The sequence below is a fragment of the Thunnus albacares genome, chromosome 5 (genome assembly GCF_914725855.1).
Source record: "Thunnus albacares chromosome 5, fThuAlb1.1, whole genome shotgun sequence".
Lineage (NCBI taxonomy): Eukaryota > Metazoa > Chordata > Actinopteri > Scombriformes > Scombridae > Thunnus > Thunnus albacares.
Window position 1 is genome coordinate 14,517,275 of NC_058110.1, and position 26,308 is coordinate 14,543,582.

At 39.4% G+C, this 26,308-nt stretch overlaps 2 protein-coding genes across 4 annotated transcripts in view; one reads left to right on the plus strand and one right to left on the minus strand.

Annotated features, from left to right (window-relative positions):
* The first annotated feature begins 418 nt into the window (after window positions 1-418).
* On the plus strand, window positions 419-10,357 carry LOC122983133 (large neutral amino acids transporter small subunit 1-like). The gene is made up of 11 exons (XM_044352908.1): window positions 419-616; window positions 1,254-1,784; window positions 1,927-2,052; window positions 4,273-4,378; window positions 4,509-4,553; window positions 5,034-5,157; window positions 5,309-5,412; window positions 5,745-5,841; window positions 6,383-6,532; window positions 7,523-7,697; window positions 7,957-10,357. Exons 1-11 carry the CDS (start codon window positions 541-543, stop codon window positions 8,031-8,033), a joined length of 1,611 nt encoding a protein of 536 aa, XP_044208843.1. The 5' UTR covers window positions 419-540; the 3' UTR covers window positions 8,034-10,357.
* A 2,754-nt stretch (window positions 10,358-13,111) lies between these two features.
* Window positions 13,112-26,308, minus strand: part of LOC122982834 (thymocyte selection-associated high mobility group box protein TOX-like) — an 82,049-nt gene continuing 68,852 nt past the window's right edge. For 2 of the 3 annotated variants that reach the window (XM_044352409.1, XM_044352411.1), the window contains 5 exons: window positions 22,371-22,601; window positions 18,789-18,869; window positions 16,601-16,999; window positions 15,896-16,035; window positions 13,112-14,810 (listed from right to left, as the gene is read on the minus strand). In XM_044352409.1, coding sequence (XP_044208344.1) covers window positions 14,768-14,810; window positions 15,896-16,035; window positions 16,601-16,999; window positions 18,789-18,869; window positions 22,371-22,601 — 894 coding nt within the window. In that variant the 3' untranslated portion in view covers window positions 13,112-14,767. The remainder of the gene's footprint in view (window positions 14,811-15,895; window positions 16,036-16,600; window positions 17,000-18,788; window positions 18,870-22,370; window positions 22,602-26,308) is intronic. The other variant, XM_044352410.1, reaches the window with a different exon arrangement.

The window sequence follows — 26,308 nt, forward strand, 5'->3', positions numbered from 1 at the left end:
CACACAAACATACTGTATACTACTGGATTAGGCAGCGCACAAAAAGATTATGGTGTCACGTGGTAAGCCCTCCAAATGGTGTCTGCCAGTAACCTACTTCACCCTCTGAGCTATCCCATCATTCATTTGGAGTGGGCGTAGGCTCGTGCAGCATCACAAAGGTTCAGCTCCTCCCTGCTGTATCCTGGAGAGACAGACAGAGAGAGGGAGAGGGAGAGAGAGACAGAGAGAGGATCAGGGACGGATGAATTCCAGTCTGAATGAAGAAGGCAGTGTGTGCAAATGAAGAGGAGAGTGTGTGTGCATGTATGTGAGAGAGGACGAATCAGGGAGGGTTAGAGAGAGAGAGAGAGAGAGAGAGAGAGAGAGAGAGAGAGAGAGAGAGAGAGAGAGAGAGATTTAGGGGGGGGTGGGGGGGTTGTGTGTGTGAGAGAGACTGAGAGAGGAAACACAGGCAGGAGGAGGAAAGGGACATAAAGGGAGGAAGGAAAAGGGGGGCAGGAGGACAAGAAGACAAGAGGATCCAGATTAAGAAGAAAGATGGCTGAGCCGGAGCTGAAATCACGGAGCAGTCGGGAGAGCATTGCCAAGGCTGCGAGCCAGGAGAAGATGGGGGGTAGGTACAGTGCATGCTCACACTCTCGTAGATACCACATGGTGCAGGGCTGCATTAGTCCGCCATGCGCTCTGATGCAACATTGCCTGATGCTAAACCACACTCTGGCTGATGTTGCTATAGAGATGCATGATGGTGATTTTGGTGTGTGTGTGGTGTCTGAGTTGACAGGTGAGGAAATGTGACACATATTACACAAAAATTACCTTTGCATTCCTTACGAGTTCTGTATTGGTTGTCTAAATTTAACCTGATGCAGCGTGTGTTTGTGAGGGAGAAGGGAATTACAGAGATGAGGTGTCATTCTTGAAAAAGAGGTTTTTAAAATTACCCTGATGAGCCTGCTGAACCTGTTTTTTAACATACAGTAGTCCACGCTACAAAGTTTTCCAAATTGCTGACACAGAATGTACTCTGCATCTCTCCTTTGTTGCTTGAAAGATTAGAAAAAAGTATTTTTTTCTTCTGTGTAGCCATATAGTTTGATATTACATTTTATTAAAATAAACAAGTGACTAAAATGTCTCAAGAGAGAAAACACTGTCACTTCTCTCCGCTTTTCTTATGATCACTGATGCCACTAAACAACTGAATTTCAAGTGTGAAAGTGTCTTATCTGCTGTCCTCTCTCTATCAGCTCAAGCAGACCCAGACCAAGATGGTCTGATTATTGAGCGGGCAGCGTCTCCCTCTACACCCATGGCCTCTGCACCCACTGCCACAAGCCCTACGAGCGGCTCACCTGCCAAAGGGGAGAAGATCGAACTCAAGCGCAGCATCACCCTCTTCAACGGAGTGGGAATGATCATAGGGACCATCATCGGCTCAGGCATTTTCGTCTCTCCGACGGGTGTGGTAAAAGAAGCTGGCTCTGCTGGGCTCTCTTTGATCATCTGGTCTGTCTGTGGAGTGGTGTCTACCATGGGTGCCCTATGCTACGCCGAGTTGGGTACAACCATCACCAAGTCGGGGGGAGACTACACTTACATCCTGGAGGTGTACGGGGAACTGGCGGCCTTTCTGAAGCTGTGGGTGGAGATGCTCATCATCCGGCCGTCATCGCAGTATGTGGTGTCGCTGGTGTTTGCTACCTACCTTCTGAAACCTCTCTACCCGAACTGCACCGTACCCGACAGCGCTGCTAAGCTCATTGCTTGCCTGTGTCTTAGTGAGTAAGGGGTGTTGACTGGGGTTACTTTGCAGAATAATTGCAGAAACATTCTCTTTCTCTACAGGTGACCAATAATTAAAGATTCCAGGTGATTATTCCCTTAATTCCTGATTGTTTTGTGTCTTCCCGTCCCCTGTAGCTTCCCTGACGTTCGTGAACTGTATCAGTGTGAGAGCGGCCACCAAGGTACAAGATTTGTTCACAGCCTCCAAGTTGCTAGCTCTGATCATCATCATCCTCTTTGGCTTCATACAGATTTTCACAGGTGAGTCCTACTTACCGACAGACTGACAGACAGAGCAACTAAAACGTCCAGAATGACCTTATTATTCTATAATCTATACTTCATCGTGGTCTTATATCGTTGTAAAACTGTGCTGTATTCTGTGAATTCATTCTAAACACAAAGAAACCAGAAGAAGTGATACACATCTAACATTAATACATGATTTCTTATCAACTGCATTACTATCTATCTATATCTATTTCACTACCTGGTATCACCATTTCCAATGTTGATACTAACATCTTGATCACAGCTTAAGTTGAGTGGACAAACTGGACAAAAAAGACAAACTGAAATTAAATATTGTGACCAACTCCAGTGCAAAATCCACTGTTTGTCAGCTGAGTATTCAGTCCAACTAAATTGAAAACACACCAGCTTATCATCACTTTCGTGTGAAAGAGAAACTGATTCTTGTTTGAAGTGTGTGTGATGAGTGAATACACTGATATGAAAATTCATAGTTTAATTATGATGGCTAAATTAATCCCTGATCATAATCTTTATTATTGTTGAAATAAAATGCATATCTTCAAACACTATTAAACTTCACTTTAATTAATTAAAAATCAACCTCACGATCATTTTTTTGGTGTTGCTGCCTTTGCTTTACAGTTTTTAAAACCTTTTCAATAGATTTTTCCCATTGGCTCCTTTTTTGAAACTGAAGTATCATCATACTTTGTACTAAATCCTCTAAAAGCAGAAGTGTTGTTTTTTCTCTCCAACAACAAACATTGCTTTCTCCACCCTCCATTATGATTAGTATGTATTTCTCAGCATGCAGCTGCGCACAATATGTTGAATTAAAGGGGCTCACACTTGTTTTCATTATTCATTGATATAATGATGGTGATAAAAATGTAAATTAAATAAATACTTTAACCCCTTGTAAGTTTTATGGAGGGATATAGTTAGTTAAATCAATTATTGTCTTCTGTCTCTAATGATCAACAAATTGTTGACTAACACTAATGAGCCCAACCGAGCAGACTGCCCTCCTTTCAGTTTGTTAGCACAGTTGTTGAGTCTGAACACAAGGCTTGTCTGTCTGCAGCCGTGTGATTGAGTCTGAGCGTGTGTGCAGCCATGTGCATGTGTATCTCTGCGGGTGAAGATGAACGCTGCTTGACATAATTAATTCCATACATGGCCCATCTATACAGTATTTATCTATAATATATATATAACAGAACATGATATAGTACATGTCATATGAGGGAAATAGTTTAGAATTATGAGACATTGATGATTGCTACAAAAAAGAGACAATATCTCATCTTTCATTGTCCTTAAAGTTAATCACATTATGAACCGAAACAACCATAAATATATATACTGTATATATATATATTCCTTATCATGTCATTGTCCTAAAGATGGAGGTAGACAACCACTGCTGATGTGATGTCATGTGCAATACCAGCTCCATCTTGAAAAATAAGACATATATGTTTTCAAAACTGTAAAAACAAAGCAACTGAATCAGCTCCAGTCACGAAATTCAAAATGAAACAGGGCGGGAAGACAGCGTGGTCATCGTTTGCTCACTGCTACATCTGCTGCTCTCCCTCTTTTGCAAGACCACACCCACCACCATTGTGCTCCACACTGTGTTGCCATGGAAACTAGGCGGTGAAGCTTGCCGTCTGTTGTCACACTGTGGTCTTTCAGAGCGCAAAGAGAGAAGGACAGAGTGTGAAAATAATGCGTGTGTAATAGGCCTCACAGTAAGGAGAGTCATTAGCATTTGAAAGCGACAGGTAGAGTCATGCACATCCAAGACTTCTAGCACACACACACACTTTTGAACACACACACACTGGATTTTTGGTAGCTGCTGTGGATAAATGAGCGGACTGATTTTGACTGGTTTACACATCAAATGATACTTCTGCTCATTTTCAAATGTCAGCCAGGCCAGACCTGATTCTGTTTCCAGTACATCAAAGGAGATACTCAGACCAGGAGGCCAAGTGCTCAGACGGAGTCCCAACTGGCTAGTTGCTGGTTGAAAATGTCAAGCCTGTCAGCACACAGGCAGCAACAGTCTGACGCTGATGCAAGAAATAAAAAGTGACAGCAGCCAAGAATAAGAATCCAACAAATGTTTATGAAACCACATAAACCCTTCTCAACCTTCTCATTCAGTTGTTTCTGATTCCTCAATATCTTCTTCTTCTGTCTGTGTGTGTGCAGGTGACGTGCCGTACCTGACACCAGAAAAGGCATTTGAAGGGAGCAAACTGGGAGTTGACAATATTGTCTTGGCTCTGTACAGTGGTCTGTTTGCTTTTGGAGGCTGGTGAGGCATTTTTTCATGTAATTACAGATTTGAAATAGAAACCATATATCAAAGCTGCTAAATGTTTGCTCTTACAATACATTATACAATAATTAGAGTCCCTAAAATACTTGTTTTTCTTGTTTTTCAGGAATTACCTGAATTACGTAACTGAGGAGATGATCAATCCAGAGAGGTGACTTAAATGTGAAGAAGGTTATTTTGAGGATTGTACAGACTCTCCTGTAAATATATGCCAACAGCATGACTATCCTCATCCATGACTGAGCTTGTTTATCACCAGTTGATTGCATGGAGATACAACATACAGGGGCTTAAACTACAAACTGAACATTATAAGCATCAGTGTTATTGCATTAGATTGGATCTAATCAACTTATTTTGTCGAACCCTTGTATGACGCCTGAAGTATGACTTTTTTTCAGAGAAGCATGTGATGCTTATGCTTTTAAATATTATATTATACTGTACAATCTAGCATGACTCATATCAGATCTGAAATTGTATGTTCACATGTGTCCTATTGGATTGCATGAAACTGAACACTAGTGTAATCACTGATGTCACTAATACAGAGGAACTAATTTGATGTTATTGGAAAATATGTTTGTAAGTGTTCTTTCCTCAAATGACCTTTGACCTTTACGCTCCGTAGGAACCTGCCCTTGTCCATCATCATATCTATGCCTATAGTGACGGTGGTGTATGTTCTGACCAACCTGGCTTACTTCACAACCATCTCTCCTCAAGACATGATCGATTCAGAGGCTGTTGCCGTGGTGAGTGTCATACTTCAGGTTAAGCAGACAATCGGCTCGTAGCTCGGTGTTGCAACCTAAAATTGGATGTATAGGTTGGTTTTGCTTTCATAAAGTGTGTGCTGCCTTCATATAAAGTATGTTACTAATATGTTATGGTGCTGTCTGGCAGAGCTTTGGGGAGTACCAACTCGGTGTGATGTCTTGGTTGATTCCTGTGTTTGTGGGACTGTCCTGCTTTGGAGCCGTCAACGGATCCCTGTTCACCTCGGCACGGTGTGTGTTTGCAAGTAGAGAATAAAACTGAAGGTTGATAGCATTTTGTTAGTGTAATGCAACATATTTCCAGTTTATACCATGAGTTTTTGGTGGGAAATAAAGTTAGGGATGTGTGTTTTTCATTTCTTTGCAATGATTAAGTTACAATCCAGTATCCTTTTTGGATAATGGACCCAAATATTGGGAAGATATGAAGTTTCATATGATCGGAGGGTACGAGGGGATTGTTCCCAGACTTTCAGGCTGTTATTGGTTGGAAATTTTATATAGGCCAACTGCTTTATCACAAAAAAACATAACAATAACAGTAAGAGTTTCATCTCTTCTAGGTTGTTCTATGCTGGAGCTCGAGAGGGTCAACTCCCCGCTGCTCTGGGGCTGGTCCACACAGACCTCTTCACACCGGTGCCGTCCCTCATCTTCACAGTAAGACTCCCACTACTAACAGCAAAAATTTCACTGTTACTTTTATGTTTTAAAATAATTAGCACCATTTTTAAAAATCCTTTGTGCTAAATTTGCCCAACAGCCTATAATGACACCCAGTAAGGTCATGGTAAATAAAAGTGCATTCATATATGACCTTTATGGGCATCAAACTGCAACCAGAGAACTGCAACAACAAATTTTTGAGCAGTTGAATATATTTATCTGCTAAAAGGAGTACAGGCCACAAATCTGTTCTGAGAGCTCTAAATATAAGCATTTGGTGAATTACTTTAGAGTAATTGTTATTAGACAAAACCTGCTTTGTTCTATATGACACAGGCTTTGCTCTAAAACCTTATTAATTGCACCTGCCCATGTAACATCTATCTGAAGGTGAGGCTACTGAAGCTAGTTACAACTCTTTGAATGCTCACATTACTATTTAGCACATATTCCACAAAAATCACCCTTCAAATATCTTTAAAGTGTATTTGATTATATACTAATACAATCTTGTGTTTCTTTTCCCTTTTATCAGTGTTTGCTGTCCATGTTATACGCCATCTCTCAGGACATCTTCTCTGTCATCAACCTCTTCAGCTTCTTCACCTGGCTGTGTGTTGGTATGGCCATTGCTGGCATGCTCTGGCTGCGCTTTACCAAGCCCGACCTCAAAAGGCCAATTAAGGTAGAGCACCCATGGCTGGGAAGTTGTATTAAAGGTGGTAAACGCTTGTTGCACCGAAGATCTATCTGTGAAAAATCATTTTTAAAGTATTTGAGGCCTGTTGAAAAGTCTAAAAGTGACACAGGACCATGTTTCTACAGCACGTATCTGAACCTTTGCCAGTTTCTTTGTCTGCCCAAATCATCAACATTTCTCCTGGTTTCATAAAGCGTCCAGTGTTTTTAATGAAAGCACCATTGTATCTCTACTCTTGTTAATGGTTGGAAGCAGAACCATACTGGGTTTTCAGAAAAGGAAGGAGTGATGTTTACACGAATACATGGCTCTTTGTTTCTGTTTCATCATGGGAATATTACTTTTAGTTGACCAGAGTCTTTCATCTCTCCTTTGAGCCTGAGTGCTCTCAGCCCATTTGCTTTATATGATGAACCTCCAAAAAGGAATAAATGGAGCTTTCTTCTTTGTGCGGAAACAATTCATGAAACAAGACAGGTGTCAATTTCTTAGATCTAAATCCAGAGTGTCTGACAGGGCAAAAATACATTTGGCTTCATTAGCTGCTGATGCTCAGTTTACCCTTTAAATGGATTACAATATGATTACAATCACTGGTGGTTGTAACTGTTTTAACCGATGATGTGATATTATACACAAATAACATAATTTAGCAAATACCTTCAATTATTTGCATCACTATCAGCTATCATCAGCTAAATAAATATTCCATTATTATAAAATCATAATGCCATGATGTGATGTTTTTACATTATTCAATATATGGTATCTATAGGTTTGACATATATGATATCTCAAGGTTTGATTACATTCCCCAAATATTTAGAGATACATGTTTAGTGTTACACGTTATTATATTACAAAAGGCACCAATTTTGTATGAGGAGGAAAACATTACCTGATAAAGTATTTCATCTACTCTATTCATTTCTAATTGGAACAGACGGCTTCATCTATTTTGCTTTCTTTCTGCAGGTGTATCTGTTCATTCCTGTGACTTTCGTTTTGGGCTGCGTCTTCATGATCGCTGTTTCCTTTTGGGCTGCTCCGTTTGAGTGCCTGGTAGGCAGCAGCATTATTCTCACAGGCATCCCGGCATACCTACTGGGCTACAAGTGGAAGAAACCCCACGTAGTCAAGAAGATGCTTGGTGAGTGAGACATTTTTGTTTTTTTTTATAGCGTCTTTGTCTATTTGTTCAGGCAAGGCTGGAGAGGTATTTATTACAGTTTGTTATGAAATTCCTGCAGCTGTGGGCACTGATACATTCAGTTTGTTTGTGTAGTCAGTGGAAAAGAGTCAAACCGAGGTGTCAGTCTGATATTTAATAAAACCTGACAACATTTGACCTGTGGTAACCTGGCAAAGGAAAACAGACTGGGTTAATGTGATGGGTTGTTTCTCCTCAGAAATCTTCACCATGTTCTGTCAGAAGATCTTCATGTCTGTTCCTGAGGAGAGGGAGCAGCATGAGGCGGCTGAGTAATTCTGGACAGACTCTGAGACAAGATGAAGAACTGAGTCAATATTGTCGTCTGAACATTCTTGACATGTTTACATTCATTCACTTTTTCCTTGTGATTTGGCTACAGCAGTTTTTTTCTTTTTTTTTAAACAAACCTTTATTTAACCAGGCAGGTCATAGTGGAACGAATTGGTATTTACAAGGGCGTCCTGGCAATCTTGGTAAAGGAGGGTTTACATGAATGTATGCGCTTGTGTACGAAGTGTGTAAGCTTATTTTATGAACACTACAATGTTTAAAATGTCTTTAAAAATCTTAGTTAGATTTTGACATTTAGACATTTTCACAGCTTTTATCCTGATGCTGATTATATCTCCTTTAATATTAGAACATGTTGCATGTTCAGTAGTTAATGGAGAGTCACGCTTTGATCTTAAAATATGAGTAATTATATATTAATAAGTGTATTAATTGTATACTGCAAACAGCAACAAAAAGAAACTGCATATGATATAAATATGATATGACCTAAAACTTACAAGTTTATTGTTCACCTAAAGTTTACAGATGAGTAGTTCAGAGGGAAAACACTTTTTACTTTTCTATACATTTACCTTTAACTAACAACCAAACTAAACATAGTTTATCATAGTTCACAGTTTAATAGATTATGGAAGATAATGACTTGTTAAAACTTTAGCTACAATGAATGATGTATGGACTAATTTGAGGGAGAAAAAGACCTCACATAGGACACAATTACTGACACTGTACAGTGCATAAGGTCAGGGTTGGAAGACAAAGTGGTTAAACTAACATATAGCTGACTACATTATACTTACATGCTACTAACATTTGTGTAATTTCCATATTTGTATTAGTTTTGTATCCGTTTGTAAAATGAATCCACATGTTCTGGGACACGGCACTGTCTCAATGCACAAACTACAGTGAGATAAAATAGTGTGTGTTTCCTGACGATGTGTTGCTGTGAATCAGGTGTGTTTGTTGTACAGTTTATTCTCTGTCAAGCTCAAACCATTTCAGTGTCAGCTCTCCATATGTGATGATATTTGATGAAATGACAGTGGATACCAGCATCTGTTTGTGAGCCATTATAAAGACCTATATAGATGTCATCCTAGTAGTTGTACATAGTAAACTCCATTGTAGTGTCAGTGTTTTGTATTGCATGTACCTATTATCCGTGCCAGCCATGTCGGTGCTGATATTTCAGTTTTTTTGGTTTTATTGTCATTATTGGACCAGAATGAATGTTGCAATTTTAGTGTTTAGGTACATTACTGGGAAATGTACCTATAAAAACCATTAACTAAATAGCTGAAATTTTCTCAAATTTCTTTGCAAATTAAAATGTTTGCAAAAGCTCTAAAACTCCACTCAAGATGCAAGAGGTAAAAACAGATAAAAATGAAGGAGGATAGAAGTTGTTTGAGTTAGGAAATGTTTCTGGATCTAGCACAGAATAAAGTAATAGTGTCTGTAAACATCAGCCATTGGTAAGTGGATTGTCAGCTTGTACTCATTTCATTGTGTGCTGACAGTCCAAGCAACAGACAGATGAGTGCTGTTCGTCCATCATAAATGGAGTTAAAGTGTGTCATATCGGCAGGCAGCAGAACGAGGGAAAAACTGATAGAGAAATGACCACAAACATTTTTATTCTCTTAGTATCAAAATCTTTTTTTTTTGCGACAGGAGATGAAATGTGCTCCTTTGAGAAACACAACCACTCTTCAACCACCATTATGAAGTAGGCATCAAAACAAAATGGACAGTGATGAATCAAAGTTTCAAAATGCTTCATGTACCACCATGGAAATGAATTAACATGTAGGCGGAGAGGGAAACACCACCCTAAAGCAGTTAATGTTTACAACAGATTTCAAGAGGAATTTGATTTTTAACATAAAGCACCTTTTCCTCTTCATGGTTTATCCATCTTCAACAAAGTCAGATAGTTGCGAGCGCAACAGTAGACAGCACAATGCTCGGAGAGAGAATAATATATGTGCCCTTAAATCTGATAAAAACACAGAGCACATGTGTCTAAAAAATGCTACAATCAAGATAAATGATTCCTGCAGGCACCATCATATATTTTATGTTATACCCAACATGCTGTATCTATGTGCACAAATTATTACTGTACATAAGAACTGATAATGCCTTTAATGGTGTTTGCCTACTGAAATGTTATGGAGGAAAACTCTAATAGCATATTTTTAATCTTAAAAATGGAAAGTACCTCTGTGAGTTATTGTAACTGTTATATGTCAGTGACCATGGCAGGTACATGTAACAATAAAAATATTTTTGTTCAACCTTTGCCTGGTTGTTTGCGTTTGGTAAAGCATATATAGTCAACAAAACACATGTTCTTCAGAGAGTTAAAGTCTGATTTCTCATTGCTGTGTAAATGAAGTGGCCTACTACACTTGCATCAATTCACAAAAGGCCATCCGCCGCCTCTCTGCAGATAACGCTTTCAAATGGAAAAGTGATCCCAAAACACAAGATAGCTCCTAATCCAAATGAGGATGTTTCACAAGCACGATTTTCTCCAAATGCCGTCCAGCGGTGTTATCATCTCAGCAATCAAGTGTTTGTGTAGTGATCTGTATGAAATGCTCTGTCCTTTCTTATTTGTCTAGTCTTGTTTGTTGGCTGTCAGACAATGATGCTGCTGATGCCTGTGCTGTCAGGAGAGTTCATATCCGTCCGAAGAGGAAATGAGAGGGTCTGATGGCAACTGATGGCAGCAATATCAGAGCTGCTGGAGACAATATTAGTGATGGGAGATCGGACAGGCAAAGAGCCAATATTGCAGATGCATTAAGTATTTTGATGCATCAAGCAGTGATGTGACCAGCTTGTACAGTTTGTGCAATGATAAATCAGCACACAGGGTAAAGCTCAGCTTCAGTGGTTTTAACTGGGCAGTTTCTGGACTCAAATCTAATATTAAAGCAGGTCTACAGGACTTTCGTTGTTGTCATGAAAAAGTACACATAATTGAAGATATGAAAGGTAGTTTCTTAAAGCAGGAGTTAGTCAGATAACATCAAAACATACTGTGTTTATTATTTGCAATCCTCAACATGCATGCAAGGCCCAAAGTGCCACATAAATGGTAAAACAAAAGCAAAGCAGCGGGAAGATGGAAATGTAAAAGGGAAAAGATATCGGCCTTCAAATTGCCTGATTAAAACTCAGTTATTTATTTCTCTTTTAAAGCTACACTTTCAAGTTTGTTTTGAATTACCATTATTAATTTACACATTTTTAAATGATGTATTTATTGATTGCTTTATGTTGTTCTTTTGAACCCTTTTTTAAATTCACCCATTATTGATGGATTAATACTGTAAATAAATTATTTTAATAATGCTTTTAAAAATTATGTTTTTATTTTTTTTCATTTATTTATTTACAGATTTAAGTAAATAAGACTTTAATAATAAGATTTTCATGTCTCCTGGCTAGCTTTCTGCCTGTGAAATAGCCCCTGGGCAAAACTATATCTGCATGGAGTTTCAATTATTTATAAGTAGCTGAGGTGAGATTGACTCCAATTAAATCCAAAACACATAATCAACATCAATCTTTACCCATAATTTAGTTGGTTATATCAAGCCTTCATCTGCTTTTCATAATATAACATAACATAACATAATTCTGCCAGCGAGGTGAAATAACTCCACTCATTGAAAACATACAGTGCAAAGAGAGATAGAAACCTGGTGCAAAATAATCTGATATGACAAATTCCTCCTCAGCTTCTTTTACAATAAAATATCATTACAATTTCCTTAATAATAGAATAAATTACTTTTTTGCACAGTTGATGGTCAGTTTCAGCAGCCTTAAAATGGGATAATATAGATCAGCATATTGTGTGTGTTTTCTCTCATCATAGATCTAATCATGGTTTCTAGTTCTGAAACAAATAAAATGTATGTAGATGTTTTCTTTTGATGTTTGGACAAGAGACTTTCCACCAGCACTAGATGTGACCAGCAGATGGGGATAGAGGAGCATCAATGGTAAAGAGATCCAGCTCACTTTACTGCTGTCTAGCAGTTGTAATCAGCCATAAGTGTTTTATAGACAACTCAATGCAACATCTGTCTTTACAGTTATGTATAGTGTTAAATCCTCAATTTTCCCCTAATTTCTTTGCATTTAAAGGATTTCCTGTTCCAATTTATAAATCTATAATTCTCCAGTGTTCATTTTATATTTTTTCTTATTTAACCAGCAGGTTACTTTCATTGAGAGCAATACTTTCAGTTTTCAGGAGCGCACTGCTCACTCTGACAGTGGCAAGACTACCTTGCTCAAGGGCACATCAGTGATGGTAATGAGGAGGAGGCAAGCACATTTGATGTTGTTAAAACATATCAGTGATACACTTCAGTGACAGTCTTATGGAGTTTAACAATTTTGTAACCCTCTTTGCGTTTTTGTACAATGCACAATGTGGTGAATTTTATGAATCAACTCTAGGGGGCACTGCGTCATCGTCATCATCATGTAGAGAGAGAGCGAGAGACAAGGAGAGAGGGAGAGAGGGAGGGAGGAGGGGGAAGGATGATAGATTCCATTTCTATTCTACCTTTAATCCAACTGTGAAATTCAAAAGTAAAAGGCAGTCCTTTTTTTCTTCTTATGTAGTCCTCTGAAAGACCGTGTACTGCTGCATCAACTTTGAGTTTCATCATCACACCTTATAACCAAAGAAACAAAAAGAGCCAGCGGGCAGAAAAATGTTGCTTGATATACTATATTGATTATGTCTGACGTAAAAGAAAAGAAAAAGAAAAAAATGAAAAGGTTAAAGAATTTTAAATGATGGTACAGTGGGAGTGAAGAGTGAAGTCCTCCTCACCTAATGAGCCACGTGACAGCAGTCACATCAACTTCTACAACATCAAAGATATTATTCCTAATTAGCCTTAGACACATGCAGGGGAAATGCAAAGTTATGTTTGTAGGATATCAGGCGATCAGATCACTAATGAATGTGTTGAGATTCAGTGCAAACGGATATCCAAATAAGTACAAACATGCACGTCTCCACTTTAAACATTTTATTACAGACAAAAGAAAACAAAAGAAGTATTTGTGACACAAAATGAATCTAATGCTGGTACAGCGGTATTGCACCAACAACAATTTCTGAAAAAATATTTATTATTCTAATAATCATGTTGTTTGAATAATAATATTAATAATAATAATAATAATAATAATAATAATAATAATAATAATAATAATGCACCCTGATGAAAATAAGCCAAAATGGTACTTCATATCATTCATAAATAGATGTGAAACCTGCAACCAAATTAAATAGAATGACCATATTGTAAAACAAATGATATTCAACAAAACAAAATGGGTTCTCTCATCACTGGCTTTACAAATTAAAGAAGTACATTTGGCAGGTTTATACACAAAATTAAAATATCTACGCCCATGACCGCTCCTCTGAAACGCAAATCCTGCTACAGTGAAAAAACAAAATATCTTAAGAATTTTTTTTTCTTCACAAAAAATGATAAAGATGAGTTCAACACAATTCTAAAACATCTAATAAAACTAGTCAAAAACTTTAAAACCCACTGTTTTTTTTCTTTAGTAACATTTCACATTTAGCAACTTTTTTTTTTTTTATTCACCTGTACAAGTGGTGTCGGGACTACGGGTAGGTGGGCAGGGTTACAGGTGGGGGGCGGTCCCTACTGACCAAGAGGAGGAGGAGCTAAAAGGAGAGGTTTCAATCTTTGACCTCTACAGTTCGGTAACGTCCTGAGGCCGCGTGGAGAGAGTGACACCCTCTATCAGAGCTCCGCCAGTAAAGGAACCACTGGAGGAAACGTTTTTCAGTCCTTGCATTTCTCTCTCTCTCTCTCTCGTTTGGAGAGAAACAAGACCAGTGAACACAGTTTCAACACAAGTTTTAGTGTGTGTATTCCCTCACTGAATCTGCCTGCACGAAAATCACAAAACCAAACAAAAAGAATGTTAAAATAAAAGAAAGCAAGGGACTGCAGCTAAATACACACATAAGAGGGATCCATTTTGGTGATATTTACAATCACTCTGTGAGAAATAAAGGAAACGAGGAAGTCCTTTACTAGGGGCAAAGATGATTTACAAATGTCATGAGTTTGTGACTATCTTCATTAAAATGTTGCTTTGCTTACACTCAGTCAGGGTGGTTCAGTCTGTCCTGAAGTACATCCACCCCTGCTGAGGTGACTATATTCTAGTTTCCTGCGTTAGCTTTTCTACCAGAGACCCCTACGCTTTGAGTATGCTTAAAGCATTTCATCTCCCCAATGAGGGCAGTCCATGGCAAACACACAGTAATGGAGTGAAGAGGAGAGAAAGCATCTTTAAAGAATTCAAAACAAAATGAGAAGACATTTTTTTTTTTTTTTTGGTCTTCATTCTAGTATGTTGGCATGAGCTTAAAGCTCACTGCCCCCACAAAAAAATTGAAAGTTCACTGATAAGGAAAGAAAAAAAAAAGCAAGAGAAGTGCCTCGGGCTTCTGGCCGATCTAAGTGCTTGGCAAACAGGTGAAGTTACTGTAGCAGTCTTTGGGATTTTCAAAATCCTTCAGATAAAGAAAAGAAAAACAAAATGGTGTAGAAGCAGATATATCGATGACGTTGTTATGTTGGAAATCTCCCTGGAGTCTGACATTTGGAGGTGTTTCAACTTCAAGTGAGGTAGAGAGGCTTGTCCCGAGCTCCCATGCCACTGCTGAGGGAGAAGAAACAGTATTAATGTATGTCTGGATGTATGGATGCATGTAAACACAATGATATTCTGACGACTTATTCAAATCAAGGGTCTAAGGACAGAGGATGTTGTATTTCTGCACAGAATGTAAAGCTCCTGAGGCAAATTTGTTATTTGTGATATTGGGCTATACAAATAAAATTGACTTGACTTGACTTCATGTATTAACTGTATGTTCATCCTTTATTTCACTAGGAAATCCCAGTGAGATTGCGAAATCTTCTTCAAGGAAGCGCTGGCTAAGAAAGCAGCTCCAAAACAAACATAAAAGCTGTCGACAAACAACAGACATCATTCAGCATTAAGAGGAATGAAGAAGTCAAAATTTGCAGGCACTTGAAATGTCAAATACAGTCTGTTCTCCAGTTATCTTTACAGACACACAGGAACCGATTCATTGCCCTGCAAAACTCCAAACTACAATGATCTGAAACTGAGGGAGAAGGTTTAAGCAAAGACTCAATCTATTTCAAGGAGCGTCAAACATGATTTGACCCAGGCATGATCCCGTTTGACATACAGATGAATCAGTTCTAAATACAGGAGATACTGATTTCCAGCTCCACTGCCTCTTGGAATAGCAACACCAAGTTTCAGGTGTGAGACAAAACTACATTCCTCTTGCACCTGCTTGAATAGCTTGATTCAATAAGGCAGTGTGTGCTGAGCGAAACACAGGGAAACTTAATTGGATGTCACACTTTTTCCAAGCCCGGTAATAGCATTGTTCTACAGCTGCATTACTCATTTCAATTTCAAGGAGATGCTTTGCTTTAGCAGGGAAATCACAGTTTATGATTAATGCTATCTGAGTCTCTGAGTGTGAAAGTGAAGTGGTTTAGAGCAACTCATTTGGAAAATGAGTAACTGTAAGACAACTACTTAATATTCTCACCAATCAAATGTCCCTGATTGCATTTATAGCGGGGCAAAAAATATCTTTTGGTGGCTACTTTGATGTCATTCTGTGTGATTTCTTCTTGTTTTGTTCACACAAAATTCCCTACTAACACCACACAATACTGAGACAGATGTGATGAGCTTACCCGCAGTGGTTGGGTCCACAGTCCCTGTTGCAGTACTCGCTATCCCAGTCAGGGTTCTGGCCATGCACTGGGTTGGGAGCCCCTGGAGACTGTGAGCCCCCGACACTGTTCTGGTAATCAGCCTGAATATGGGAGAATCCCTGTGGATCAAAGAAGAAGGGAAGAGGTTACATCGTCCTAGCTTTGCAATGGGCGGCCATTAGAGTTTGCTGAGCTTTGAGACTGTTTAAATCCAAATGTTGTGTGCGTTTCTTTGTCTGTTTGAGAATGTGGACAGAAATAGCACTTTTTCTCTCTCATCACTCTCATTGCATGTTTAAAATCGGTCTCAAAGTCACGCAGAGCTTGCACCGACATGACACCCCCCTGCTGGATTTGAGACATTTTAGACTCGGAAGGAAAGGAGAAAATTGTTGGTTTGACACTTAAATGGCTAAAAAAGGTTTTAAAAAATATTTTCTACAGAATCTGCTTTGATCTCCTTCCTTTAATTGCTAAAAATGTGATTGAGACCTTTTTTTTTTACCATACAATGAGATGAAAAACATTTGACAATATTTAAATGTACTTTATAAATACTATAAATATAGATATACAGTAATTAGTAATGTGATTACAGGTAATAATCTCTGTACATTCTGCACACTCTTTATAAGGTGATTATATGAGGGGCTTTAACAGATGTATGTATTTCATCAGACCAACCTGTTGGCTGAGAGGAGGGGAATGCAGAGGCGCCTGGAGCCCCATTTGGTGTGAGATGATTGGCTGCGACTGCTGCATGCGGATTGGCTGGTTGAGCAGGGAGCTCTGGTGCAGGGAGAGCTGGGCGTGGGGGTGCAGAGGTGGGCTGATCTGGAAGGGAGCTGGGGGAGAGGCACTCATGCTGGGTGGCAGCATCTGGGATTGGCTGAGGGTCTGGGCCAGGGTGTGGCGGGGCGGCCCGGCATAGCTCTGGAGGTCCGACAGTGGGAAGGAGCCCGGCGGGCCCAGGTAGGGTGAGGAGGGCTGGGGGGGCACGCTGTACAGGGGCTGCTTCGGGGGCAGCAGGTGGGAGGGCTGGCTGGTCTGCTGGGCACTTTTTGGTTCAGTGTCATTATATGTCTGTGAATGAAAAATACATCATTTTATTAAGATAACAATCACTCGCTTAATGACGTGTAATCTGATCGGAAACCCTAAACATACCGAAATAACTCATTAATCATCATTCATTAAGCTCTGATCATAACACATCACTGCTCTCATTTTAATAACAGCATACATTACACTTAAAAACAAAATTCAGTCTTTTTCCTGTATCTTAAGGGGGAATTCCGTTATTTGTCAATCTGAGTCTTATTATGCGGAAATATAACTCAGTTGACAAGATGACCAGGAAGTGGCTGTTTTCTATGAGGGTACAGGGATTTCCAGTAGTCTGCATTTCTAAAATCTTTATAGCAAGTTATCATGATGAGTAGTCATAACAGATAAATTATTTAGATTAACACCCAGGTTAAGCAATATCAAAATTTCCCATTAACTTTTCCCCACTGCCCTCAAATGAACTGGTTGATTCTGTCTAAATTTGCGTCGGCGGCTTCACTAGAGAGCTGCTTGTCTTTTCTCGCCTGGTGCACAGCTATCCAATACAGTTTTAACTGGACAGATGACACTCAAAGCTCCCAACAGCAAATCTTTTTCATTATATTGATGCCCACTGTGTAATGAAACTGCATATATTTAATTTTCAGTCTATCTTTAGCTTGACAGCTTTCACTATTTATTTTGCACCACTTCACACACACTTGTGTAGTCAGGCTGACAGATGGGTAAAACAGGATTGAGGTTGAAAAGGGGGCTGCAATACTTTAAAGGAAAAACACCACAAAACTCCACCAAACATCAAAATCACCCAAACTTGACTTCGGACAGTATCACTCTGAGCAGGTGCAGCACCCACAAAATACCCCACCTTCACCCCCCAACCCCACCACACCCTCTCGAGGCCCCTATGATGAGCTGTCAGATTGCTCATCTCCAGCCATCAGTGTTGATTAGAAGGTAATGGAGCCCATTTGTATGAATAGAGCTGGGGCCGAGGTAATGATCAATAGACACCTTGACAGATAGATGGGAAAAGGAGAGGGACACACACACACACACACACACATGCAGGACCCCAGGCAGAGAAATGAGGCTGTTTGCTTGCAGAACAAATGGAATGACAAAAGGAATCTTCCCCACACTACATTGTGTGTTGTTAATACAAGACGGCACTAAACAATGCAATCCAAAGCCCTCTCCTGCTTTTCCTTATTCCCCATGCTGCTATGCGGGTTTATACAAGACGCCATCATTCACTGGGCAAAAAAGATGTCATAGATTTGAATTAGCGGGAAGGTGTCAGGGGTGGAAACAGCAGCAAAGCCAATGATTGCTTGCATTAATTTGGATCTACTTCCTGTTGTAGATGATGAGATGGTGCAAATCGATGATCTAATGCGTGACACAGGTGTCTGTTGTTTGGAGATAAATTCAGGGTTTGCATTTTCTAGGTATATATGAAGTAGAGCTAAATCTGATCGCATGTATAGCACATGTGAGAGCAATCATTTTCTGTCCTTCATCCCTCATAGATGTTATGGCCATATGCTTGTGCGCTCTGATTGGCTGAACCCTCCCCCAACCCTATATCACCATACCAAGTATAACACCCAACCCCCAGCATCCGCACCCTATGGAAATCAAGTATTGTTCCAAATATGGTCTGCTCTTTTTGCATCAGATGCCCCCACCACCACCACCACCACCACCTCATCCCAAGGAAGCCCTGCCCAGCCCATTAGCAGGGATTTTCCATCCAATCCATCATCAGTCTTAGCCAGGGCCTGTGTGTCATAAGCGTTACCTTGGAAACCAGACTGGCTCGGTACGCGGCCAAGGCTTTCAGGTACTCTTTCTTGGCCGCCTCGGTTTTCCTCTTGTAACCCTGTGAAGAAAAAAAAAAGGAAAAAAAAATCAAAACAAGAGGCTTCGGGTGAGAGGAGAGGTTGACATGCTCATAAATGTGCACACACACACACACACACGTCTGTCTCTCAATATACACACACGCTTTTTATCTCAGTCTAACACTTCTTAAACACATCCTGCACGCACACATGCACAGTCACAAACACACACACACACACGCACATGTCCTTAATGTTTCCCTTTCCATCAGAGCCAATGGTACAGAACACCTCTATTTCCTCATCACAGCACTAATACTCCCTCATCTCAATGTGTCTCCCTCTATTGTAGCAACACATCATTTCCATTCCAATCCACCTAGACAAATGAACTGGAACTTCTCTCTCTCTCCCTCTCTGCTTTTAGCTCCACAATAACACTCCTATCAGCACACTGACATTAGTGATACACCAGAATGGTTGTTGTCATTTCGCACATTAGGATAGCGATCCCTGCCTGTGTACAAGTTTTGTTTGAAACTGCCTTCCGTATTGTTACAGTGATGAACGAACCTCTGTTGTCATACAAGTAACTGCTGTTTGCATAAAGATTGTGGGTTTATGAATGCATATGGATGCGTGTTTGTGTGTATGTGTGTTTGCACGAAGGCATTTTTTACTCTAATAGGCACATAGTGTCTGTGTAGGATGTAGCAGAGTGTCTGTAAATAGGGCTATTATCTATAAGGGCTACAGGCAGAATCATGTCTATTATGCAAAACAAAAAGGAAAGAGAAGTGTCTTTGTTAGTGGAAAAATTAAAGTACTTATGTTTTGTACTGTACCTTTTTCGATACTACTGCATTTGGTGCTGATACCAGAACGATACTTTTATTAATATCTTATAAACATGCTTTTTCTAAAAAATCCCCTTTTCATATAGCAAAAGAAGCCAAACTTCTCAAATGTTAAATGTTGCCTAAATGCAAACAGTCATTGAAGAACTAAATAAATTGCTGAAAACAAAAAAAAAACAACAAAATTTTGATTGAAATCAAAAACATCAGATGAAAGAATAAATAAACAAAATTACAAATCTGACAAGAAATTCAATACCAGCGATACTTGCTGCTATATAGACACATTTTGGTCGGTACAAAAAAAGTATTGAGGTTCGATCCATCGTCCTATTTTAGAGCTTGATGTGCATCCAGTGGCGCCTTAATGCACAGGCTAACTGAGGCTTAAGCCTTGGGTCTCGGGCCTTCAGGGGCCTCATGAGACATGTGCCAAACAACCCAAAAACACAGTAAACGATGCAGGAGAGTAAGCTACCTGTGATGCAGGTGTGGACACTCTTTGTAAAAACATGATTTACGTCATTACGTCATGTTTGAATGTGGCGGAGCAGTGCAGCAGCAAAAGTTTCCATTCAGCTCAGTGGCTGTGTTTGCTTGTCAAAGTAAAGATATTGAAAAGGACTGGAATGGACTTGGAGGAGGACTTTGTGGTAGAAGTGATTAGTTAAGTTGTTAATTAAGAAAAACACAGATTAGCATGTATTGAAATCTCATGAAAGAAAAATTAAGGTATTCACGAGGACGCTACATGTTTTCTTGGTGTTTTCAACAGCTGCCGTCACTGCCGAGCAACCATGACACACTCACTAGTCACAGTCACTAGTAGATCCGAAACACTGGCCTACTTGGCTGATAATGTAGTTTTGTCTTGACTTATTGTTGATGTCTTATTTTGCTGAGTTTCATATTCTGTTTACTGATTAGGAGGGCATTTACTATTTGTAAATGGTTTGAGGTTTCTACCCGTTAAAGGGGAGTTTTTCCTTGCTGCTGTCGCCAAGTGCTTGCTCATGGGGGAATTGTTGGGTCTCTGTAAATTAAAGAGTACGGTCTTGACCTGCTCTATGTGAAAAGTGCCCTGAGATGACTTTTGTTGTGATTTGGCGCTTTATAAATAAAAATTGATTGATTGATTGATTGACTATTTGTCGCTGTCCATTGACACAACGTGCTGAATTCATGCCTCGGCATACTGTGATGAAGGTGTGCACTTGGAACGGGGGAGTCATTAATGTTAAGGCACCCTGTGTGCATCCTTTATCACTGATGTTCCACACTAAGAATTAACTTCTTGTAAAATATACAGTAGTGCTTTTAAATGCACAGCATGCACTAGAACATTGTCTTTACACAGTATCCTTTCTTAAAAATAAATTTTGCTCATCCCAAGAGGATTGCTAATAGCAGAAGAAGCTAACAGTCATGGTTTCATTTGGAGTTGAATATCCACAAGGCAAAACAATATGACCTCCTATAACTCCTTCATCATTAGCATTTCCTACCTATTAGTGCTGAGCTGAAGATGACGTTAAGTAGCAACAAAAACAATAGACTGCTCTTCCTGGATAGCCAAGATGCCCTTCAGCTAAATCCAAGGACGAGACGATAAGGAGGTGGGGTGGGGTGGGGGAGGCACTAATTCTGTATTCTAGGCAGGATCAAAATAGCAGGCGAGAGATATAAATAAAGAGAGTGGAAATGAGAACTTCACATATCCCTGCTTGTCAGAGGGCCAATGAAGATGCATGGTGTGGAGGCATCAGCTATGGAGGCTGGAGGGACACAGGAAGTGTGGACTCTACCTGGGTCTGTGGGAGTTTTGTTTTGGCAAAGAACCTGATTTTCACTTTTTCCACTACATATTTTTGGAAAACACTTTTTAGTTTTGATGGACGCTGTACTGCTGGAAAAACTCATGTGACAGTTGTAAACAAGTAGAACACGGACGAGGGTTTGTGTGTATCTGTGTGTGTGTGTATAAATATAGGATTGTTTGCTTTTGCAGGGGTGTGCTAGCATGTGGGTATGCTTGTATTTACCCACTGCATAACATATCAGTCCTAGACTCCTGAAATTTCCCCAGGTGTGTTTATATTTTTCCCACATTGACCATTTCTTGCCTGTAAAATGTCCAACTTTGTTAACACAGACTGTTTATGGCAAAGAATACTCATCCACCTCCCCTCCTTCTCTTTGCTAGAATTAAATTTAGAAAGAAAATCATTTTAATGAGAGTCAGGGGAGTAGGGATAAACGGATGGATTATCTTTAGAAAGAGAAGAACTAGCTCATTAAGGTGAGCTGTATCTCACAGCAATGTTCTGGTAATTACACAGCGCATAATGCCAAGGAAGGGCTGCTCGCCTGCTACAGCACACACACCATCTACTGGTGCGACCAGATTGTGAATGTGTGTGTGTGTGTGTGTGTGTAAATTGTTCCTTTGTGTGTTTGTTCATTTAATTTGATGGCAAACATTGTCTGTGTAAGCATAGACAATGTAAAAGTTTACATATCATACTATTTGTGCAGAAATATCTCACATTAACATCACAGGTTTCTTGTGTACATGTAATTCTTGTAACTTTTCATCAATTTTGCAACAAATTTCACTGCATTTCTTGGAGTCCTGTGTGTTCCTCTATCAACTCAGTTGTTTCAGACGCCCATGTTTTGTACCTGCTTCTGTTCCTCTCCTAGGCTGTCCCACATGGAGGCCACAATCTTGGAGACATCCCCAAAGGTGGCGTTGGGGTTTTGGCCCTTGATGGCCGCCTGGGTGTCTCTGAAGAAGAGCGCGTAGGCCGACACGGGTTTCTGTGGCTCGTTGGGGTCCTTCTTCTTCTTCTTCTTCTGGGGTTTGGGTTTGGGCTTCATCATTTCTGCTGAGGACCGCTTCTCACTATTTATCTGGAGGCAGAAGGAGAGATGGAAAGAAAAAGAGAAAGACAATGCTGGTCATAAATAAGTTGATGAAAAACTTTTTTTTTGCTACAGATAAAAGCTTTCAGTATACAGCAGTGTATTTATGGACATGATGCATTGACTGGATATATATACCATATATATATAAATATAAACCCTCAGCAGTAACCACTGCACATGTGCCGTTCATAAAGTAGCCAAATAGAAAGTTCAAAGAACACCGGAGAATGAGCGAGAGCAGTAGAGTTCTGCGAAGAGCAGCCAAGGCTCGTTCTGAAAAAACAGATCAGTTTACGGACAGGGGTGAATGAAGACAAGGCATAGGACAATATGAAAATTTCACGTGATTCATGATATTATACTGATAATCACCAAAATATGCTTAAAACTTAAAATGGCACTAAAACATACTGGAATCATTTCACCTTACATTTTGTTAGGAAACAGATATTTTTATTGCATCACAGATAGGACACACATCTTTTTTTAATGAACGTCGTTTTAATGAAAAACAAACAATCAAACAATCTTAAATAAGGTAATCATAAATCATAAGGTCCCCCTACATAAATAAATAAAAAATAGCAACATTGGGTGAGTCTGTTCTTTCTTACATGAGGCTCTATTTTTCACCTCTCTACCATGATGTCAAATGGTACAGACAACAAGATAGATTAGATGGCCCTTTTCAAGATAGATTGAAGTACTGGCTTTAGTTGTGCTCATTGAGGTGTGATAATGCGTCTGTGTGACTTGCACTAAACACTCTCAGAAGGAACACTATTTGCAGGTATGCATAGAAGCCTGCGTGCAACCCTGGAAAGGTGAGGCATTTCTCCTGCATGACCACTCCACCACAGCAATGGGTCCTCATCGGCTTCAATGGATGGAAGACACATTTATATCTTCACCTCTGCTCTCACCTGTCATGACACACACACACACGTTATAAAGTTACATCCAACCAGAGATAAAAGATGAAGCAAATTATCTATTAAAAATGAAATAAGCTAATGTTACTTAGCTAACATTAGCTAAATGCACTGGTGACCAACACGTTAAGTACAAGCACACAGTATCATAACGTAATGAACATTTAGATAAATGTCAATGTTAGTCTAACTTAACCAACACTTGCTACGTTAAAGTTAAGTAAGTTACAGTAACGTTAGTTAATTTTACCTGGGTTAGCCTGACAAACAGAGCTGGATGGTGGTCATGGAGATGGGAGTACAAATCCTCCAGCAGGTTCTGCAGGTGGGCAATTCATCTCCCTGTCGTTCTTTAGTTTGGAATCCATAGTATCCATAGTATGGTTTCACATTGGCACTACTTTATCAGTTCTTAAAGGACTGGTGTGTAGGATTTAGTGGCATCTGGTGGTGAGGTTGCAGATTGCAACCAACTCCCCTCCCCTCACCCTGGCCTTCCAAGCGTGTAGAAGAACCTACTGTGGCCGCGAGACTTGTGAAAAATGCAAAAGGTCCTCTCTAGAGCCAGTGTTTTATTTGTCCATTCTGGGCTACTGTAGAAACATGGCGGTGCAACATGGCGGGCTCTATGGAAAGGCACCTATTCCCTATGTAGATATAAAGGGTTCATTCTAAGGTAATGAAAACACAACGATTCTTATTTTTATGTGATTATACACTAATTAAAACATATTTATGAACATTATATAACATTTCTGCCAAGTCCGTTCTGCTAGATGCCACTGAATTCTACACACTGCGCCTTTAAATAGCTAGATTCATGGATATTTTCCGATTTTCTCTCAATAGTTCAATCTTTATTTTTCCTCTTTCATGTAGATCACAAAGAATTAAATTCCACTTTTTGAGAAAACCATATAAAAAGGATTAAATCTATATTTTTTGAAGGATGTCCCCAGTTGGTTCGTCAACAATAACACACTGCAATCTCACTACATTTTCAGCAGGCAAAAACTACTCACATCTGTGTGATGTACTAGATCCAATACACATGAATACATTTTCATTTTCCGTGCAGGGCTTTGACGGGGAGTCAAATCCAGGTCACCTGATCCTGGTTGTGATTCTATATGGAAATTGCCTTCTTTGCTGAGGAGAGAACACATCAAGCACGGGAGAAAGAGGGAGAGGAAGGGTGCGGAGTGAGAGAGAGAAAGAGAGGAAGATAAGGAGCAAGAGATGTGGCTGAGGGAGGATGGCGAGGAAGAAGTGACGGCTTGATGTTGCCATTAGTATCAGTGGAACATCAGTTAACCTGATTTCTTGGTTGCTATAAAGGCAGGAAAAAACAATCCAATTTCCATCCATATAATAGAAAATATAATGACATACTGAATATATAATGATCAACATTGGTATTATGTCAAATGAAGGATGTTTATGTGCACAATTTATGGTTGAAGGGTTATGGAGAGTTACTGAAATGATGTTAGGGGCTTTGAGTGAAGTGAAAGTGAACTCCTTTTTTGGCTTGAGAGCCCATCTCTAAGGCCAAGTTCCTGTTTCATCAGGTCGCATTTTTAGAAATTTTAAACAGCTTTGAATGTTCCCTTTTATAATCCACTGATCCTGGGTTTCAGTGTTAAAACACAGCAGGGGGGAAAACAAACCATGAAAAAGATTTGTCCCTGCGCAAGTATCAAACAGCAACTTGAGGACATTTAAAGACGTTCACATCCATCTAATGCATACTTATCACTGGATTAAGCAACAGCCATGTTTTCTCCTTTAACTGTCAATTTGAAAACAGAAAATGACTGCCTTTGAAAATCCCATTGTTTCAGCAAAGCATTTGCAGCCAAACAACATACTGTATTTCACACAGCATGAAATTAACTAATCAAAATTCAAGGTCCAGGAGCACATTTGGCAGCTAAAAAAACAACTTCAAAATGGCTTTTGTGGTGTGTAGAAATGAATGGGTGTTCCCATTTAGGGTGATGTGAAAGTATTGCTTGTCTATTTCACAGCTTACAGGTAATATTCTTTTTTTTTTTGTGTGCGTGGATGCCTGGTTTCATTAAAAAATAATCATCCCTCACTTTTAGGCAATGAGGCAGAAGACAGGCATTTGAAATGACATCTGTTCCACCCAAGCCTTTGAAGTGAAAATAGAATAAACTGAAGGTAGAGCTAATGGAATGACAAAACAGAGAAAAAAAACAGAGGGCTAAATAATCTCCAGGAAATTTCACATGTATTCATGTAGTGGAGAGAGTGATGGCACACAACAGCTCGCAGCAACATGCAATCAACCAGGAGAACAAGGGGCATATTCTTTCATTATTTTCCTCCCTTATTGTACGATTCATGTTTATGAACTTATAGGAGGCTGACAGAGGAAGATGAAATATCAATGAAAGACTGAAAAGACTATAGATGAAAAATGAATGATCGTCGCTCAACATACCTCTAAAAAGAGTACAATAAATGAAACTTTACTGTACAACAATCATCATTTTCATATTGTAGTAGAGTTGCAGGATACAATGAAATTGATTATTAACTTATTAAAAGACTAATTAAAAGATAAATAATCAAGTTTAATGATCTTGACATTTTAAGGTCAGATAATATTTTAAAGCTGCCTGATCAAGTCATCGTTTCTTACACAGTTTGATAATGGTGCATTTCTCTAGATTCATATTTTACCAGTTCGTAGGAGGGGATTTTTTTTGCAGTTGCCCCATGTGGTTTACG

Coding starts and splice junctions, on each gene's coding strand:
- LOC122983133 (XM_044352908.1), top strand. CDS start 541: ATGGCTGAGCCGGAGCTGAAATCACGGAGCAGTCGGGAGAGCATTGCC. Junction 2,053..4,272: donor CTTCATACAGATTTTCACAG/GTGAGTCCTACT, acceptor GTGTGTGTGCAG/GTGACGTGCCGTACCTGACA. Junction 7,698..7,956: donor CGTAGTCAAGAAGATGCTTG/GTGAGTGAGACA, acceptor GTTTCTCCTCAG/AAATCTTCACCATGTTCTGT.